This window comes from Piliocolobus tephrosceles, chromosome 8 (assembly GCF_002776525.5).
Source record: "Piliocolobus tephrosceles isolate RC106 chromosome 8, ASM277652v3, whole genome shotgun sequence".
Lineage (NCBI taxonomy): Eukaryota > Metazoa > Chordata > Mammalia > Primates > Cercopithecidae > Piliocolobus > Piliocolobus tephrosceles.
In genome coordinates, this window is record NC_045441.1 from 6,196,127 (window position 1) to 6,215,474 (window position 19,348).

General features: G+C 47.1%; 1 protein-coding gene across 1 annotated transcript in view; it reads right to left on the reverse strand.

Annotated features, from left to right (window-relative positions):
* RAC1 (Rac family small GTPase 1) overlaps nt 1–18,922 on the reverse strand; it is a 31,605-nt gene extending 12,683 nt beyond the window's left edge. The window contains exons 1-2 of the mRNA XM_023197746.2: nt 18,572–18,922; nt 5,259–5,330 (exon numbers count right to left, since the gene is read on the reverse strand). Of these exons, the coding sequence (XP_023053514.1) occupies nt 5,259–5,330; nt 18,572–18,606 (107 nt within the window). The 5' untranslated portion in view covers nt 18,607–18,922. The remainder of the gene's footprint in view (nt 1–5,258; nt 5,331–18,571) is intronic.
* Between the last annotated feature and the right edge of the window lie 426 nt (nt 18,923–19,348).

Here is a 19,348-nt window from a genome sequence, read left to right on the forward strand (position 1 = left end):
GCCCCAGTTTCTTTTTTTTTTTTTTTTGAGACGGAGTCTCGCTCTGTCGCCCAGGCTGGAGTGCAGTGGCCAGATCTCAGTTCACTGCAAGCTCCGCCTCCCGGGTTCACGCCATTCTCTTGCCTCAGCCTCTCGAGTAGCTGGGACTACAGGCGCCCGCCACCTCGCTCCGCTACTTTTTTTGTATTTTTTTAGTAGAGACGGGGTTTCACCGTGTTAGCCAGGATGGTCTCAATCTCCTGACCTCGTGATCCGCCCGTCTCGGCCTCCCAAAGCGCTGGGATTACAGGCTTGAGCCACCGCGCCCGGCCTAGCCCCGGTTTCAAATCCTACTTGTTGGGTTTTTCATGTACTTATGTCACTCATTTTCAACAAGAGAGCTGGCCACTAGAGCTACCCTCTGCAGGGTTTCCAGAAGGTCTGAGTGTAGAGCAGTAATACAAAAGACACCTGATTAACAAGCCTCCCAATAACATTTTCAAAGTGAGTGTACCTGATGACACAAATGTTTAAATTCACGTGAAGTTGGCCAGGCGCGGTGGCTCATGCCTGTAATCCCACAACTTTGGGAGGCCGAAGTGGACGGATCATGAGGTCAGGAGATCGAGACCATCCTGGCTAACATGGTGAAACCCTGTCTCTACCAAAAATACAAAAAATTAGCCAGGCGTGGCGGCGGGCACCTGTAGTCCCAGCTACTCCGGAGGCTGAGGCAGGAGAACGGCGTGAACCCGGGAGGCGGAGCTTGCAGTGAGCGGAGATCGCACCAGTGCACTCCAGCCTGGGCGACAGCGAGACTCCCTCTCCCCAAAAAAAAAAAAAAAAAAAAATCACATGAAGTTGCTACACAAATTAGTCAGGAGAGGTAACCCAGCAAAGCCTACAGGCTGACAGAGGGAAATCAGACCCAAGTTAAAAATTGCTACTGGTCAGCAGAAACCAAGCTTTAGAAGAGAATAGTGTTTCCTCTGGACAGGAAGGCAAAAAAGAAAAGGAAAAACATAATAAAAAGCAGAGGCTGGGCACGGTGGCTCACGCCTATAATCCTAGCACTTTGGGAGGCCGAGGTGCGTGGATCACCTGAGGTCAGGAGTTTCAGACCAGCCTGGCCAACATGACGAAAACCCTGTTTCTACTAAAACTGCAAAAATTAGCCGGGGCATGGTGGTGGGTGCTTGTAATCCCAGCTACTTGGGAGGCTGAGGCAAGAGAATCACTTGAACCTGGGAGGGAGAGAGAGGTTGCAGTGGGCCAAGATCGCATCATTGCACCAGCCTGGGCAACAACAGCGAAACTTTGTCTCAAAAAAAAAAAAAAAAAAAGGAAGAAGAAGAAAGAAAAGGTGATGGTGACAGACATGGTAATTGTGCTTCCGTAAGAAAAAGATTAGAGGATAAATGGTATTGTGACTTTCTTTCCCCTATAAGGAAAGAAGAATCAGGTCCTTGCCTCATTCTACACCAAAAATAAACTCTAAATGGATTAAAGACAAAAATTTTAGCCACAAAATACCTAGAAAAAAATACTAGAGCATACTTTTGCATTACTTAGGTAGGAAAGGCCCTTCTAAGGTACAACATACAATTCTGAGGGAGAGGTGGTATTATTATTATTATTTATTTTTTTGAGACAGAATCTCACTCTGTCACCCAGGCTGGAGTGCAGCGGCGTGATCTTGGCTCACTGCAACCTCCGCCCCCTGGGTTCAAGCGATTCTCCTGCCTCAGCCTCCTGAGGCTGGGATTACAGGCGTGCACCACCACGCCCGGGTAATTTTTGTATTTTAGTAGAGACGGGGTTTCACCATGTCGATCAGGCTGGTCTCGATCTCCTGACCTCGTGATCCACCTGCTTCAGCCTCCCAAAGTGCTGGGATTACAGGCGTGGGCCACCGTGCCCAGGTGAGGGGGTATTATTTACATTAAATGCTAACTTTCTATATGGCAGAAGACACATAATGAAGATCAAAGACAAATGACAGACTGAGAAGGATTATTTACAAAACGTTCCATCAGGCCACGTGCAGTGGAGCATGCCTATAGTCTAGCTACTCAATCAGCTGAGGTGGAAGGACCAGCAGTTCAAGTCCAGCCTGGGAAATACTGCAAGATCCCATCTCAAAAAAAAAAAGAAAGAAAGAAAAGGGAGGGAGAGAAAAAGAAAGAAGGAAGGAGGGATGAAGGAGGGATAAAGGGAGGAGGGAGGGAAGGAGGGATAAAGGGAGGGAGGGAAGGAAGGAGGGATAAAGGGAGGGAGGGAAGAAGGGATAGGGGGGGGGGGGGAGGGAAGGAAGGAAATGTTCCATCAATAAGAAAAAATTTCAGTAGAAAAATAAGAAAGATTTAAACAAACAATTCACAGGAGACTAAAAATGTACAGTAAACATTCAAAAGAGCCAGGTGTGGTGGCTCACGCCTGTAATCCCAACACTTTGGGAGGCCAAAGTGGAGAATCACTTGAGACCAGGTGTTCAGGACCAGCCTGGGCAATATAGCAAGACGTAGCTCTACAAAAATACATATTTTTTGTTTTTTCTTTTTTGGAGACCGGGTCTTGCTCTGTTGCCTAGGCTGGAGTGCAGTGGTACAATCTCGGCTCACTGCAACCTCCGCCTCCCACGTTCAAGCAATCCTCCTGCCTCAGCCTTCTGAGTAGCTGGGATTAGAGTCATGTGCCACCATGCCCAGCTAACTTTTGTATTTTTAGTAGAGACGGAGTTTTACCATGTTGGCCAAGTTGGTCTCAAACTCCTTACCTCAGTGATCCACCCCGCTCAGCCTCCCCAAGTGCTGGGATCACAGGCGTGAGCAAAATTACTTAATTAAAAAAAAAAAAAATTCAGCCGGGCGCAGTCGCTCATGCCTGTGATCCCAGCACTTTGGGAGGCTGAGATGGGTGGATCACGAGGTCAGGAGATCAAGACCATCCTGGCTAACACGGTGAAACCCTGTGTCAATTAAAAACACACACACACAAAAAATACTAGCCGGGCATAGTGGCAGGCGCCTGTAGTCCCAGCTACTCGCGAGGCTGAGGCAGGAGAATGGCGTGAACTCGGGAGGTGGAGCTTGCAGTGAGCTGAGATCGCGCCACCGCACTCCAGCCTGGGCGACTGAGCAAGACTCTATCTCAAAAAAAAAAAAAAAATCAAAGATTTTAACCACATCTGTGATTAGAAATGCAAATGGTTAGATAACTTCAACCCACGTTAACAGCAGCGTGTACTAAGAGGCCACTTTAGTTAAGGCCAGCAAAGTGACAGCTTTGTAGACAGCAATTTCGTAGTATCTACCAAAAAATAATTTTTTTTTTTTTTTCTGGAGACAGAGTCTCAGTCTGTTGCTCAGGCTGAAGTGCAGTGGTGCAATCTCGGCTCACTGCAACCTTTGCTTCCCGGGTTCAAGCAATTCTCATGCCTCAGCCTCCCGAGTAGCTGGGACTACAGAAGTGCACCACCACGCCTGGCTAATTATTACATTTTTAGTAGAGATGAGGGTTTTACCATGTTGGCCAGGCTGGTCTCGAACTCCTGACCTCAAGTGATCCTTCTGTCTTGGCCTCCCAAAGTGCTGGCATTACAGGTGTGAGCAATCACACCTGGCTGTATCTACCAAAATTTAAAACATCCATTGTCTTTTGATTTGGCACGATTTCACTTCTAATAATCTATCTGAGTGTACACACAGACATGAGGGACAACAGTGAACACAGCAATGTTTGTAACACCAAGAGTCCAAGCGACCAGTGGGTTAAATCAGTTACAGTACTTCAAAATCATGAATCATTAATGATTTAACCTTTATCTACACACGTAGATAAGGAAAATCTCCCCCATAAATTTAGGACAACAGGGACAGCATGATTCCACTTACGCTAAACAATGGGCGCCAGGTGCGGTGGCTCACGTCTGTAATCCCAGCACTTTGGAAGGCCGAGGCGGGTAGATCACCTGAGGTCAGGAGTTTGAGACCAACCTGGCCAACACAGTGAAACCCATCTCTACTAAAGAAACAAAAATTAGCCGGGCATGGTGGTGTGCGCCTGTAATCCCAGCTACTTGGGAGGCTGAGGCAGGGAATCGCTTGAACCCAGGAGGCAGACATTGCACTGAGCTCAGATTGCGTCACTGCACATTCCAGCCTGGGCGACAGAGAGATACTAACTCCAAAAAAAAAAAAAAAGAAAACAGCAACAACAAAAAACATGGGTATGACACTTCAGAGAGCACCTGGGTGTGTGTTGTGCCTGAGGAGGGGAGGCGGCAACACCTACCCAGCTTACACGGGGAGGACTCACAGCAAATGCAGTATGGTGCATTATGAGGCTCAGCTACATGGGCTCCTGGGTAACCCATCACCAGAGCAGCACTTTCCTGTCTCCACCCAATTCTGCTGCCTACAGGGAGTAAGCAATTCAACAGCCAGTTCCACCCTCCTATGCCCTCTTCAACACACACACCCAAGTTTCAGTTCCAAAGCCCTATACCTCAATGTTGACATGTAACCAACTGATGACTTATCAGAAAAGGCCAATTAAATCATAATGGAATCCTTCCCATTCCAGTTCCCAGACAGCCAATGCATCTGAAACTCTTGTACTGACAAGGACTGTCTCTGATCAGATTTTTGGTCAGAGTCCTTGTGTCCAACTCTGGTTTTCTTTAACATCATCCAGTCTCTATACTTCAAGTTAAACTTTGTCTTCTGGATGTCTAAAAATCAATTAGCAAAGCTGTGTTTGTTCCATCATACCAGAAAAGTTTATATTACACCCTAAGTTTTTTGTTTGTTTCTTTGTGGGTTTTTTTTTTTTTGAGATGGAGTTTCACTCTTGCTGCCCAGGCTGGAAGTACAGTGGCATGATCCCAGCTCACTGCAACCTCCGCCTCCAGGGTTTGAGTGATTCTCCTGCCTCAGCCTCCTAAGTAGATGGGATTACAGGCACATGCTACCACACCTGGCTAATTTTTTGTACTTTTAGTAGAGATGGGGTTTCATCACGTTGGCCACGCTGGTCTCGAACTCCTGACCCTCAGCTGCTCCACCCGCCTCAACCTCCCAAAGTGCTGGGATCACCACACCCCACCCTCTTTTTTAAAAGCCTAAAATAACCTTATAGATTTCAGTGAAAGTTTAAGAAAAAATTAGTATCTGTTCATATGAGGATTAAAGATGGCTTTACAGCAAAACAAATGGTCAAAGGAATGTGAAAACCGTAACACAGACAAGTTAACTCCCAATTTAATCGAAGATACTTACACAGTAGGGATATATTCTCCAGGAAATGCATTGGTTGTATAACTGATCAGTAGGCAAGTTTTACCTACAGCTCTAAAGAGAAAGAGAAAAAAGGTTGCTTAGTCAACATGAATGTAATCTTAGCTTTCATTTTTCTGTCCAAATAATCTTTAGAGAAAAAAAAATCAAGGCATATACATCACACACTTAGCGTTAAAGAAAATGTTTTTTATAACCCTTTATCACCACATACACATTTGTACCCTGAAATTTAAAGTCAACAAACTAGAATTTCTCAGAAAGGTAGAGTCAGGAACTATTCACGTTCTGTTTAGGTACCTGGTGTTAGCATTAATAGTCAAGAAACAGTTGTTACCTATGTACAAGCTTCAAGAGAAACAAGATTTTAAAACTTCACGTCTCTTCTGTGACCATCTGTAGAGTCTTTCATCCAAGTATCTTAAGTTTGATCCCCAAGACTTTTTTTTTTTTTTGAGATTGAGTCTCATGCTGTCGCCCAGGCTGGAGTGCAGTGGCACCATCTTGGCTCACTGCAGCCTCTGCCTCCCAGGTAGCTGGGATTAGCGGTGCCCACCACCACGCCTGGCTAATGTTTTTTATTTCTAGTAGAGACGGGTTTTCGCCATGTTGGCCAGGCTGGTCTCGAACTCCTGACCTCAAGTGATCCGCCCACCTGGACCTCCCAAAGCGCTGGGATTACAGGCGTGAGCCACCACACCCAGCCTAATGGTATTTTAATTAATACTAATACACAAGCACAGCTTTCTTTGGCCACCTGTACTTACTTCTCTAAGTAACTTATTTTGCTGTCTTAAGTGGCACAGCTCAAAAATCCCACCACATCCCTAGAGGCTCCCCTCTGGCAATCCGCAATGACTGTTCTCTTAAGAGAAAGTGCTTAGTCAATAAACCACCACACATAACTGCCATCACATTAATTCAGCTGTATTCAACTGCCACCTCCCCCAGCCCCAGTCCTCACACAGCACCGTAATCTATAAGCAGGGGCTATCACAATACATCCCAGACATATTAACCAATAGCTCAGAGAGGAAGGGAGTTAAACTTTCCAAAGAAGTGTGCAGAAATACTTCAGAGAAAGGAGCACCACCTGCACAACTGGTAACGGGTAGAGACTAATCCTAATATTAACCAGTGTGCCACCAGGCAGAAGTCAGAGTGGTGGCTGAAAGTCTCCCAACCACCTGGAATGTTTTTCAAGAAGCTATCACCTAATAACTAAGATCACCACATCATTAGCAAAACATAAAAGTATCCAACTTTTACAGCACTGACAAGGCAAACTTAAGGGCTTATGTGAGAGCTCAAGTCTCTGGCATCCCGAGGGTTCAGTTAGCCAAGTGCTCTCCTTAATGAGCCCTTATCTCTGCTGTGCCGTCAGTTTACCAAGGTCACAATGATACATCAGTGTCATAACTTGTAAGATTTTTGTCGTTCAATCTCAACTACTATAAATGAGAATTCACCATAAAGTTAAGTGCTTTTCCATTTTCCCTCACACTCAAGGCAGATTACAGGCCCAGCCAGTCTTGCCAATACTCATTCACTCATGACATTATTGAGGGCTTAACAAAAGTTGGAACTCGCCATTCCAAAGACTTCAGAGAGTCAAACATTACATCACCAGGAAGTAGCTTCCAACTCCTAAAGGCTTTCTAAACAGAAATGACTCATTGGACATACATTTTGTTAAAAGCTTAGAATGTGAAAATAAACCTGTATGAGCAGGAGCCTAAGCTTTGGAGTCAAAAGCCTAGATTTGAGACCCAGGGCCAATTCTAGCACGTACTGGCTGTAATTTTCTTGGCAAGTTTCAACTTCCTCATGTCTGTTTTTTTACCTGTAAAATTAATGCAAAACTACCAGCTCCATCCCCAAACTACTGTGAGCATTAATTCAATTTCAATTTATACCAACCATGTGCTACACCAGAAGCACATGAGGTGCTAAAGATATATTAATGAACAAGACCTCATGGAGTAAGTGCAGTCATGAAATTTAAACATAAGGAATATGGCCGGGTGCGGTGGCTCATGCATGTAATCCCAGCACCTTGCAAGGCCGAGGCAGGCGAATCACACGGTCAAGAGATCGAGACCATCCTGGCTAACACGGTGAAACCCAAAAAATACAAAAAATTAGCTGGGCATGGTGGCAGGCGCCTGTAATCCCAGCTACTTGGGAGGCGGAGGTAGGAGAATGGCGTGAACCCAGGAAGCAGAGCTTGCAGTGAGCCAACATCACGCCACTGCACTCCAGCCTGGGATACAGAGCGAGATTGCGTCTCAAAAAAAAAAAAAAAAAATAGAAATGCAATCATCACATGAAATTATGGGTGTGATAACTGTTATTATTAAAGCAGCTCTGGAAATGTACAGCAAAAGAGCTAACATTTCTAGAGCTGAAAAATATATTTTTAGGCCAGGCATGTTGGCTCATGCCTATAATCCTAGCACTTTGGGAGGCTGAGGCGGGTGGATTGCTTGATCCCTGGAGTTTAAGACCAGCCTGGCCAACATGGAGAGAAATCCAGTCTCTACTAAAAATACAAAAATTAGGTGGGTGTGGCAGTGTGCACCGGTAGTCTCAGCTACTTGAGGGGCTGAGGCAGGAGGATCGCTTGAACCCAGGAGGGAGGTCAAGGCTGCAGGGAACCAAGATTGCACCACTGCATCCAGCCTGAGGGACAAAGTGAGACCCTGTCTCAAAAAAATAAAATTTTTTATATTAAAAAATAAAAGCCTGGTGCGGTGGCTTAGGCCTGTAATCCCAGCACAGGAGGCTGTAATCTCAGCACAGGAGCATGAGGTGCGAGGATCACTGAGCCCAGGAGTTCAAGCCCAGTCTGGGCAACATAGGGAGACCTTGTTTCCATAAAAAAATTCAAAAATAAGTGGGGTGTGGTGGCACGTGCCTGTAGTCCCAGCTACTCAGGAGATTGAAGTAAGAGGATCCCTTCAGCCCAGGAATAAGGTGGCAGTGAGCTGTGATCACACCATTCCATCCCAGCCTAGGTGACAAAGCAAGACCTCATCTCAAGAATAAAAAAAAAATAAGTATTGGCCAGGCACGGTGGCTCAAGCCTGTAATCCCAGCACTTTGGGAGGCCGAGAAGGGCGGATCACGAGGTCAGGAGTTCAAGACCATCCTGGCTAACACACTGAAACCCCGTCTCTACTAAAAAATAAAAAAAGCTAGCCGGGTGAGGTGACTGGCGCCTGTAGCCCCAGCTACTGGGGAGGCTGAGGCAGGAGAATGGCGTAAACCCGGGAGGCGGAGCTTGCAGTGAGCTGAGATCTGGCCACTGCACTCCAGCCTGGGCGACAGAGTTAGACTCATCTCAAAAAAAAAAAAAAAAAAAGATAAAGGTTGGCTGGGCACGGTGGCACACGCCTGTAATCCCAGCACTTTGGGAGGCCAAGGTGCGCAGGTGACCTGAGGTCAGGAGTTCGAGACCAGCCTGACCAACATGGAGAAACTACAAAATTAGCTGGGGATGCATGCCTGTAATCCTAGCTACTCGGGAGGCTGAGGCAGGAGAGTCGCTTGAAACCAGGAGGCAGAAGTTGCAGTGAGCCAAGATTGCACCACTGCACTCCAACCTGGGCAACAAGAGCGAAACTCTGTTTCAAAAACAATGAAAGATAAAGGTTGCCGGGCGCGGTGGCTCAAGCCTGTAATCCCAGCACTTTGGGAGGCCGAGACGGGCGGATCATGAGGTCAGGAGATCGAGACCATCCTGGCTAACACTGTGAAACCCCGTCTCTACTAAAAAATACAAAAAAAACTAGCTGGGCGAGGTGGCGGGCGCCTGTAGTCCCAGCTACTCCGGAGGCTGAGGCAGGAGAATGGCGTAAACCCGGGAGGCGGAGCTTGTAGTGAGCTGAGATCCGGCCACTGCACTCCAGCCCGGGCGACAGAGCAAGACTCCGTCTCAAAAAAAAAAAAAAAAAAAAATTAAAAAAAATTAAAAATTAAAAAAGATAAAGGTTGTGTAAAAACCTTAACAATAGTTGCCACTCAGTGTCAAGAATAAGCTGCTTCAAGGTTTTGACTGTTATGATAAAATGTCATATCACTTCTTTTACGATCCTGTCCTAAGTCTCTTCTATGTATATGAGGAACAAAGCTACTACTATAAATGCAATCAGCTGTGTCTAACATCCTCTAAAACTTTCTTTACCAAACAACATCTTTAGCTGAGAAAGGCTCAACTGTCAAGAAATTCAAGATACTGGCATAACCTGATATTGACTGAAATTTTATTACCAGTCACTATTTGTTACAAATCTATGTCTTCTAAGAAAATTATTAAATTATAGAATTCTTAAAATGCAACCTTACCTTTAAACTAAGTGCAATCTTAAAAGATAAAATCAACTCCTCTTTAAGTCTTTTGATGAAAACTTTTTTTTTTTTTTTTTTTTTTTGGAGACAGAGTCTTGTTCTGTCGCCCAGACTGGAGTGCAGTGGCTGGATCTCAGCTCACTGCAAGCTCCGCCTTCCGGTTTCACGCTATTCTCCTGCCTCAGCCTCCCGAGTAGCTGGGACTACAGGCGCCCACCACCTCGCCCGGCTAGTTTTTTTGTATTTTTTAGTAGAGACGGGGTTTCACCGTGTTAGCCAGGATGGTCTCGATCTCCTGACCTCGTGATCCGCCCGTCTCGGCCTCCCAAAGTGCTGGGATTACAGGCTTGAGCCACCGCGCCCGACCTTGATGAAAACTTTTACTTAATTTCTTAAAATGGGTAAAAAAAAAAGGTTATTCCACTCCTATTACCATATTTATTCCTTCCTTGTCCACGCTGCGCTTCCACAAACCAAGTCAACATCTGCACTGGGCAATGTGACAGCCTTTCCATGGCCTTTCACTCACGAAGAATGGAAGCCGTATTTGGCCATAAGTCTTGACTCATGCTGCTGGAGAATTTCTGGAAGTTACTACTTGCTTTGGAATTTCTAACTTTATAAAATTAACTGCTCAGTTCAACCTCTTTTCAATCATTGAGCGATGTCATCACCCTAGGAAACAACATGAGTGGGCTGGAAGAAAGTTCATGCCATTTCTACATTGGATTTCCCCCTAGCTCATGATGCTACAATTTTTTTTAACCTATCTGCACTTCCCCTGCCCTATCCTGTAGAAATAACCACAATGAAAGCAAATAACTTATGTTCCTATTATGCTCTTCATTTCTCCATTAAGAGAACATTTTTTTTTTTTTTTTTAGACAGAGTCTTGGCTCTGTCTCCCAGGCTGGAGCTCAATGGTGCCATCCTGGCTCACCACAACCTCCACCTGCTGGGTTCAAACAATTCTCCTGCCTCAGCCTCCCAAGTAGCTAGGAGTACACGTAAGTGCCACCACAACCAGCTAATTTTTTTTTTTTTTTTTTTAAGTAGAGATGGGGTTTTGCCACGTTGGCCAGACTGGTCTCGAATTCCTGACCTCAGGAGATCTACCCACCTGGCCTCCCAAAGTGCTGGGGTTACAGCCGTGAGCCACCAAGCCTAGCCAAGAGAACTTTTTGAGGGGAGTGAGGTAAACTTTAGTGTTACTTCCTGAAATCTATAAACCAAAACTTAAAAGCACACACAATCAATAAATCTGGAAACACTAGGAATTTCCTTACGTAAAAAAAAAAAAAAAGGATCCAGGAAGCTCAAAAATAACAACTTTCTGCACTGCCTTTTTTTTTAAAGACACGTTGATCTTAGGACAGAAAAGCCAAACTCTTCCAATGACAATTATAATTGCAAACCAAAATACACAGCATATACTGCTGTCTTAAAAGCGATCTTGGCCAGGCGCGGTGGCTCTTGCCTGTAATCCCAGCACTTTGGGAGGCCAAGGCAGGTGGATCACTTCAGGCCAGGAATACAAGACCAGAGTGACCAACATAGTGAAACTGCATCTCTATTAACACAAAATATTAGTTGAGTGTGGTGGCAGGCACCTGTAATCCCAGCTACTCAGGAGGCTGAGGCAGAAGTACTGCTTGAGGCCAGGGGGTGGAGGTTGCAGTGAGCCGAAATCACACCACTGCACTCCAGCCTGGGCAACACAGCAAGACTCTGACTCAAAAAACAAACAAAAAAAAGTATGTAGATCTTAAGGACAAGGCAGCAGAATTTAGTAACTGTCAAATATATATTCATACTTATTGAATAAATTAAAGACCCTGCATAAAGGTCCTCAATTTACACTGAGAAATAAGGTATAGGGATTATGTAACGGTAGGCCTTATATATAATTGTATTAACTATGCAGATAAAATCTGTCCGGAAAAATATACCACTAGAGTAGTTCAGTGCTAAATAAACACAAAACCTAATCTAAAATTATGATGTTCTACCACCAATAGCTGACTTCACAATCAATGTAAAGAAAACTAGCCACAGGCCAGGCGTGGTGGCTCACGCCTATAATCCTAGCACTTTGGGAGGGCGAGGTGGGTGGACTGCCTGACCTTAGGAGTTCAAGACCAGCCTGGGCAGCACGGTGAAACCCCATCTCTACTAAAATACAAAAGAAATTAGCTGGGCGTGGTGGGAGGCTGAGGCAGGAGAACTGCTTGAACCTGGGAACAGAGGTTGCAGCGAGCTGATATTGTGCCACTGCACTCTAGCCTGGCGACAGAGCAAGACGCTGTCTCTACAAAAAAAAAAAAGGAAAGAAAGCTAGCCATTATCACCACTATAGGCTTCAAAAAATTAAGATACTGCATAAAGTTTCTCACTCAGGCTGAAGACACCATGTACAACTGAGCTGAAGTCTGAAGCAGGCTTTACTTTAGACCACCTTTCTAGAATCAAGTCTAACCCTGGTGTGGCTGATACAAGCCAGCTGAACACACAAGAGTTCAAAAATAAGAATTTATATCTAACTGCACACAACCCCTATTCTTTTTCAAAATCAGGCTGGGCGTGGTGGCTCACGCCTGTAATCCCAGCACTTTGGGAGGCTGAGGCGGGTGGATCACCTGAGGTCAGGAGTTTGAGACCGGCCTGGCCAAGATGGTGGAACCCCATCTCTACTAAAAATACAAAACTTAGCAGGGCGCAGAGGTGGGTGCCTGTAATCCCAGCTACTCAGGAGGCTGAGGCAGGAGAATCGCTTGAACCTGGGATGCGGAGGTTGCAGTGAGCAGAGATCATGCCACTGCATTCCAGCCTGGGCAACAGAGCAAGACTCCATCTCAAAAAAAAAAAAAAAATCAACTCCTCTATAAATCCTCTTAAAAGGGTCCCTCTGATAACAGAAAGACATGAGAAAGCCAATACAGCAAAATGAACAAGTAGAGCAAAATGTTGTCATAAGAGTCTAGGCCATGGGTATGTGCATGCTGACTATACAATGCTTTCCACTAATCTGTTTGAAATTTTCCATGTGAAGACATTGTAGGAAAATATTCCTACTGACCACATGCAATCCTGCCTTGGTGGCAAGACTCCGGATAAAAGCATCTCCTTTCTAGGAAGACTAGAATTTTAAGAGCTACCTGGTGATGCAGAGGTGAAAAACCAGGCAGTACTAAGATATCAGACGACTAATGCAAAAGACAGAAAGTTATAAACGGTGAATTTAAGGTTTCTAAAAATGATTTCCTGATGCTCCTCCCACTTAGCCCAACTCCAAACTTCTACTGTAACTATCATTTGAAATTTAAAAAACAAAAAAACACATTATGTGTAATTTTTTTTGGCTTATTTCATCAAGAAAAAAAACTGCATCATGAATAATATTATCAACCAAGATCAGAGCCACATACTACACCAAAATTTGGAGGCTAGTGCAGAATTCAAATACCTTTACAACAGGTCAAAAATATGGAACCCCATGCCTTGAGAGGAAAACACACAAAAACTGTAAAGTTTAAACAAATTCATGGTTCATGCCACCACCGTTCAACGAAGTAGAGAGTAAATGGTATACATTCCTGTAAGGATGATGTCACGGAAGGCATTTTTCACATTCAACTAAGAAACTCCTGGATAGTAATGTCCAAGTCAGACACTGGGCTAGACAGACCACTAGCCCAATCTGGACTCCACTTTGTATAAAGAGTGAAACAGAGAGAGCTTCAAGTCATTCATTCCCATCCTTTTAATCAACCAACACCAAAACAATACTATTAAAATAGTTGTGGCCAAGTGCAGTGGCTCGGGCCTATAATCCCAGCACTTTGGGAGGCTGAGGCAGGAGAATCGCTTCAACCCGGGAGGCAGAGGTTGCTGTGAGCCCGTATGGCGCCACTGCACTCCAGCCTGGGTGACAGAGCGAGACTCTGTCTCAAAACATAATAATAAGCAATTTAAAAAAATAAAAATAAAAATAAAGCAATTGTTTAGGTCAGGCATGATGGCTCACACCCGTAATTCCAGTACTTTGGGAGGCCAAGGCGGGTGGATAACCTGAGGTCAGGAGTTTGAGACCGGCCTGGCTAACATGGAGAAACCCCGCCGTCTCCACTAAAAATACAAAATTAGCCAGTGTGGTGGAGCACGCCTGTAATCCCAGCTACTCGGGAGGCTGAGGCAGGAGAATCGCTTGAACGCAGGAGGCGGAGGCTGCAGTGAGCCAAGATAAAATATAAACAAATAAATAATAAAACAGTTGTTTATAAATACCTGAACGTAAAATGCTGTCTTTTTTTTGAGACGGAGTCTCGCTCTGTTACCCAGGCTGGAGTGCAGTGGCGCGATCTCAGCTCACTGCAACTTCCACCTCCTTTGGTTCAAAAAATTCCCCTACCTCGACCTCCTGAGTAGCTAGGATTACAGGCACCCACCACCATCCCTGGTTAATTTTTTGGTATTTTTAGTAGAGACAGGGTTTCACCATGTTGGCCAGACTGGTCTCAAATTCCTGACTTCAGGCAATCCGCCTGCCTTGGCCTCCCAAAGTACTGGGATTACAGGTGTGAGCCATCGTGCCCAGGTGATGCTGTCTTACCTAAGTTGAGAGAAATCTTGAGGCAAAGGTCCACTAAGTGAAAGTTACAGGGTGGGGCAGCAGTAAGGTGGAGGAAAAACAGTATCATAGAGCCCATGCTCAGAAACGACTATCTTAGAATAAAACAGTATTAACCCTATATCATATTTCACAGCCAACTGCAATTAAATTGCTATTCAGGAAATCTAGAATTTTTTTCTTTTTGTTTGAGAAGGAGTCTTGCCCTGTTGCCCAGGCTGGAGTGCAGTGGTGCGATCTCGGCTCACTGCAAGCTCTGCCTCCCAGGTTCACGCCACTCTCTTGCCTCAGCCCCCAGAGTAGCTGGGACTACAGGCGCCCGCCACCACGCCCAGCTAATTTTTGTACTTTCAGTAGAAACAGGGTTTCACCATGTTGGCCAGGCTGGTCTCAAACTCCTGACCTCGGGTGATCCTCCTGCCTTGGCCTCCCCAAGTGCTGGGATTACAGGCGCTGAGCCACCACGCCCGGCTGACGTATTTTCATATGGGTGTATTACCAGTCTCTATCAGTCAGGGTCCCAGAAGGAAAAAATTCATCCCAGAAGATTCGAATAGAGATTTTTCATGAAGGAATTATTCACAAAGCTGTAGGCAGAGTTAAGGAGCAAACAAGATGGCAAGGCATCCAAAGACTAGCAATGAGAAGAAGACAGAACCACCCCTAGGGATGATGAGAAAAGGAGCAGGAGTTTCCTTTGGAGCCCAGTGTAAGCAGAGGCACAGGAGGGCAGGATGAAGGTAAAGCCTGAAAGGACACTGCCATGGTCCAGGCAAAGGGTCAAAGCAGGAATTGACAATGATGTATCCCCTTTAAAAAAAAAAAAAGTGAGTTTCCCTCTGTCACACAGGCTGGAGTGCAGTGGCGCAATCTTGGCTCACTGCAACCTCCACCTCCCAGATTCAAGCGATTCTCCTGCCTCAACCTCCTGAGTAGCTGGGATTACAGGTGTGTGCCACCACGCCTGTAATTAGCTAGGTGTAGACACATGTGCCTGTAGTCCCAACTACTCGGGAGGCTGGGGTGGGAGGGTCGCTTGAAACCCAGGAGGTGGAGTTGTGGTGAACTGAGATCCCGCCATTGCACTCCAGCCTGGGCAACAGGGTGAGATCCTGTCTCCAAAAAAAAAAAAAAAAAAGAGCAAAAACAGAAACTAATATTAGAGATACATCTTTGGCGGGGCACGGTGGCTCAAGTCTGTAATCCCAGCACTTTGGGAGGCCAAGGCGCGCGGATCATGAGGTCAAGAGATTGAGACCATTCTGGTTAACACGGTGAAACCCCGTCTCTACTAAAAATACAAAAAAATTAGCCGGGCGTGGTGGCGGGCGCCTGTAGTCCCAGCTACTCGGGAGGCTGAGGCAGGAGAATGGTGTGAACCCGGGAGGCGGAGCTTGCAGTGAGCCGAGACTGCGCCACCGCACTCCAGAATGGGCAACAGAGCAAGACTGTCTCAAAAAAAAAAAAAAAAAAAAAACTGTGCTTGCTCAAATGCTCATAACTAATTAAAAAAAAACAGACTGAAAACTCAAGGCCACAGGTTTTTAAACCTATTACTCCCTCACAGAGCCTCAGTACTAGAAACCCAGCAACAGTATCTGGCACTTACTAAGCACTCAGCAAGGAGCACCTGCGAAGTAGTTAATAACCAACATCTTGTTTAGTCTTGTTGACCTCCCACTGAACCGCCTCTCCTGGGAGGTGGGGGATGTGCTTAAGGTTACCCCATGTAAGCGGTGGGGTGGGTATTTGAAGGGAGGGTCCAGATTCCAGGATAGGCATTCGACAAGTTATCTGACTAGATAAAACAGCCAATTCAAACCGCAGAGGTCTTTAATCGGTTAGTATTAAATAAACGTATCTGCTATGCTTATATTTTAGTTTCAGAAATTTTCAAATAATTATCAGCAATATGACTTATAAACAAAAAAAACCGGCCGAGGCGGGGGGATCACTTGAGGTCAGGAGTTTGAGACCAGCCTGGCCAACATGGCGAAACTCTGTCTCTACCAAAAAAATTAAAAATAAATAAATAGGCCGGGCGCGGTGGCTCAAGCCTGTAATCCCAGCACTTTGGGAGGCCGAGACGGGCGGATCACGAGGTCAGGAGATCGAGGCCATCCTGGCTAACACGGTGAAACCCCGTCTCTACTAAAAAATACAAAAAAAACTTGCCGGGCGAGGTGGCGGGCGCCTGTAGTCCCAGCCACTCGGGAGGCTGAGGCAGGAGAATGGCGTAAACCCAGGAGGCGGAGCTTGCAGTGAGCTGAGATCCGGCCACTGCACTCCAGCCTGGGGAACAGAGCGAGACTCCGTCTCAAAAAAAAAAAAATTAAAAAAAAATAAAAATAAAAATAAAAATAAATAAATAAATAAAATTACCTGGGGGTGGTGGTGTGTGCCTGTAATCCCAGGTACTTGGGAGGCTGAGGCATGAGAATTGCTTGAACCCGGGAGGCAGAGGTTGCAGGAGCAGAGATAGCGCCATTGCACGCCAGCCTGGGCGACAGAGTGAGACGCTGTCTCAAAAAGAAAAAAAAAGAAAAGAAAAGAAAAAAAATTGGGCTGGGCGTGGTGGCTCACACCTGTAATCCCAACAGTCTGGGAGACCCAGGCGGGTGGATCACCTGAGGTCAGGAGTTCGAGACCAGCCTGGCCAACATGGTGAAACCCCCCCATCTCTACTAAAAAATACAAAAATTAGCCTGGCACGGTGGCGCATGCCTGTAATCCCAGCTACTAAGGAGGCTGAGGCAGGAGGATCGCTGGAAGCTGGGAGTTGGAGGTTGCAGTGAGCCGCAATCGTGCCACTGCACTCCAGCCTGGGCAACAGAATGAGGCTCCCTCTCAAAAAACAAAAAAACCTTGAATAGCCTACATACTCTTAAATAAGGGAAAGTTAGAATTTTTAGTTATTATATAAACAGAATTATGAGGCATTAATAATATTCCTTCACACTTCCAAGACAAATCCGACAGATGGGCATCTTATAAAAATCAGTTGTCTAATTATCCTTCTTGTATCTGAATTGCAAGAACCAAAATCTGTCCTAATGACAAATTTGAAGAATATCAACCAAGTTAACGGTGATGCCAGAACTTGCCTTGGACTTCACTGGAATATGTACCAGTTGCACTGAGTTTTATTAAACTGGTAGTAATTCTTTCTTGCTAACACTAACCTATACAAGCAACGCTGAGACGCGCGATTTTGCTTGGGTTACACTGAGATTCTTGTTTCTAAGGGGGAAAAAAACCGCATAAGACAAGTCTTGTCTTCCTCCAGGGCCTGTAACCACCACGGACAGTCATGAAAAGCCACGCCTGGAGTCACAGGGGGCCAGTTCTGCTACATCCCATACCTAACGCGTTAAGCAAAGAAGAGTTTGTCAATGACCACACCACGTTAAAAAGAAAAGAAAAGAAAAAACAGTCTCCCTTACAGCCGGCTTCTCCCTGCCAGCATCTTGAAAACTTTCTCCACGGAATAGGCGAAAACAACAATTTTAAGAATCCTAACAGTGGCAGAAGTGTAAGTCGAAAAACCCTGCTCGAAAATAAGTTTAGAAGCCGGGCGCAGTGTCACCCCCGCGCTTTTGGATGCTGAGAGGCAGGAGAATCACTTGAACGCAGCAATTCGAGACCAGCCTGGACAACACAGACCCCATTTCTACAAAAAGTTTTAAAGATTAGCCAGGCGTGGTGGCACACGCCTGTAATCCCAGCATTTTTGGGAGGCTGGGATGGGAGGTTCGCTTGAACCCAGGAGTTCGAGACCGGCCTGGGCAACACAGCGAGAACCCGTCTATGAAAAAAAAATATTTTTCTAAAGAAAAGTTTGGGGGCACCAAAGAGGCCCGCACAATCAAGCATGCATCATATATCGACTTGACCGCCGCGTTCCCAACACAGCTCTCAAGGGGAATTGAGAGGTTCATGCAAAAAAACAAGAAAGGGTCCCTTTTTGGCAAAATGGTCAAAATCTCCAAGAGCGCTTCCTCTACGAGCGCTCCCGAGGAGGGTGGCGGGCAGCGGGCGGCGTCCGGGAAGAAAGCCGGAGGGTGGAGTTCACTTTTCCCTCCGGCCGGCGAGCCGCAAGGCCCTCCTCCATCCAGAGCCAGAACCTGGCACGCGCCGCCCGGGAAGTCAGGGTCCAGTGGGGGCGCCAGCCCGCGGCCCCCGCCCCGCGATACAGGCCCAGGCCCACCGCCTACGCGAGCCCGCGGCGAACGCCGGCCTGTCTGGGCCCCAGTCCGGGCCAGATCCCCGCCCGCGCCCAACCCCGCCGTCCCCAGTCCGGACCCGGCCGCGCACTCACCCGTCTCCCACCACCACACACTTGATGGCCTGCATCTGGGCCGCTCGCTGGGCCGCGGCGGCGGCGGCAGGGCGCTGAGATAGGAAGCGGCGGGCTCGGGGCGCGGCGGACGAGCGCGCGGCTTAAGGGCGGCGGGGCGCTCGGTGCCGGGGCCGCTGTCCACGCCGCCTCGCCCTCGGCGGACTGGAAGCTCAAGCCCGACAGCGGCCACCACCCAAAGCTGAGGAAAACTGCAGAGAAACAGGAAATGGCCGCTCCACTCACATCCGGCCTCCCCTCCCCCGTGCCGGCGTCGCCGCTCCCAGGTTCCGGGCGGGGCCGCTCCCGCCCGCGCCGCTCCCGCCCGCGCCGCTCCCGGAGTTTCTCTGGACTTCGGGAATGCTCGGAAGCGCTCGGGACCGCTCGGCTCCGACCGCGGGGCGCGGCGGCCGCCATCTTGGCGCGCTAAGGGGGCCTGGGCGTGGCCGGACCTGCAGGTGCCTTCCCTGGGGTTCAGGGTTTGGGCTTTAAGAGGAACCTATCAGCCGGGCGCGGTGGCTCACGCCTGTGATCCCAGCACTTTGGGAGGCCGAGGCGGGCGGATCACCTGAGGTCAAGAGTTCAAGACCAGCCTGGTCAACATGGTGAAACCCCCGTCTCTAATAATACAAAAAATTAACGGGGCGTGGTGGCAGGCACCTGTAATCCCAGCTACTCAGGAGCCTAAGGAAGGAGAATGCTTGAACCCAGAAGGCGGAGGTTGCAGTGGGCCGAGATCGTGCCATTGCACTCCAGCCT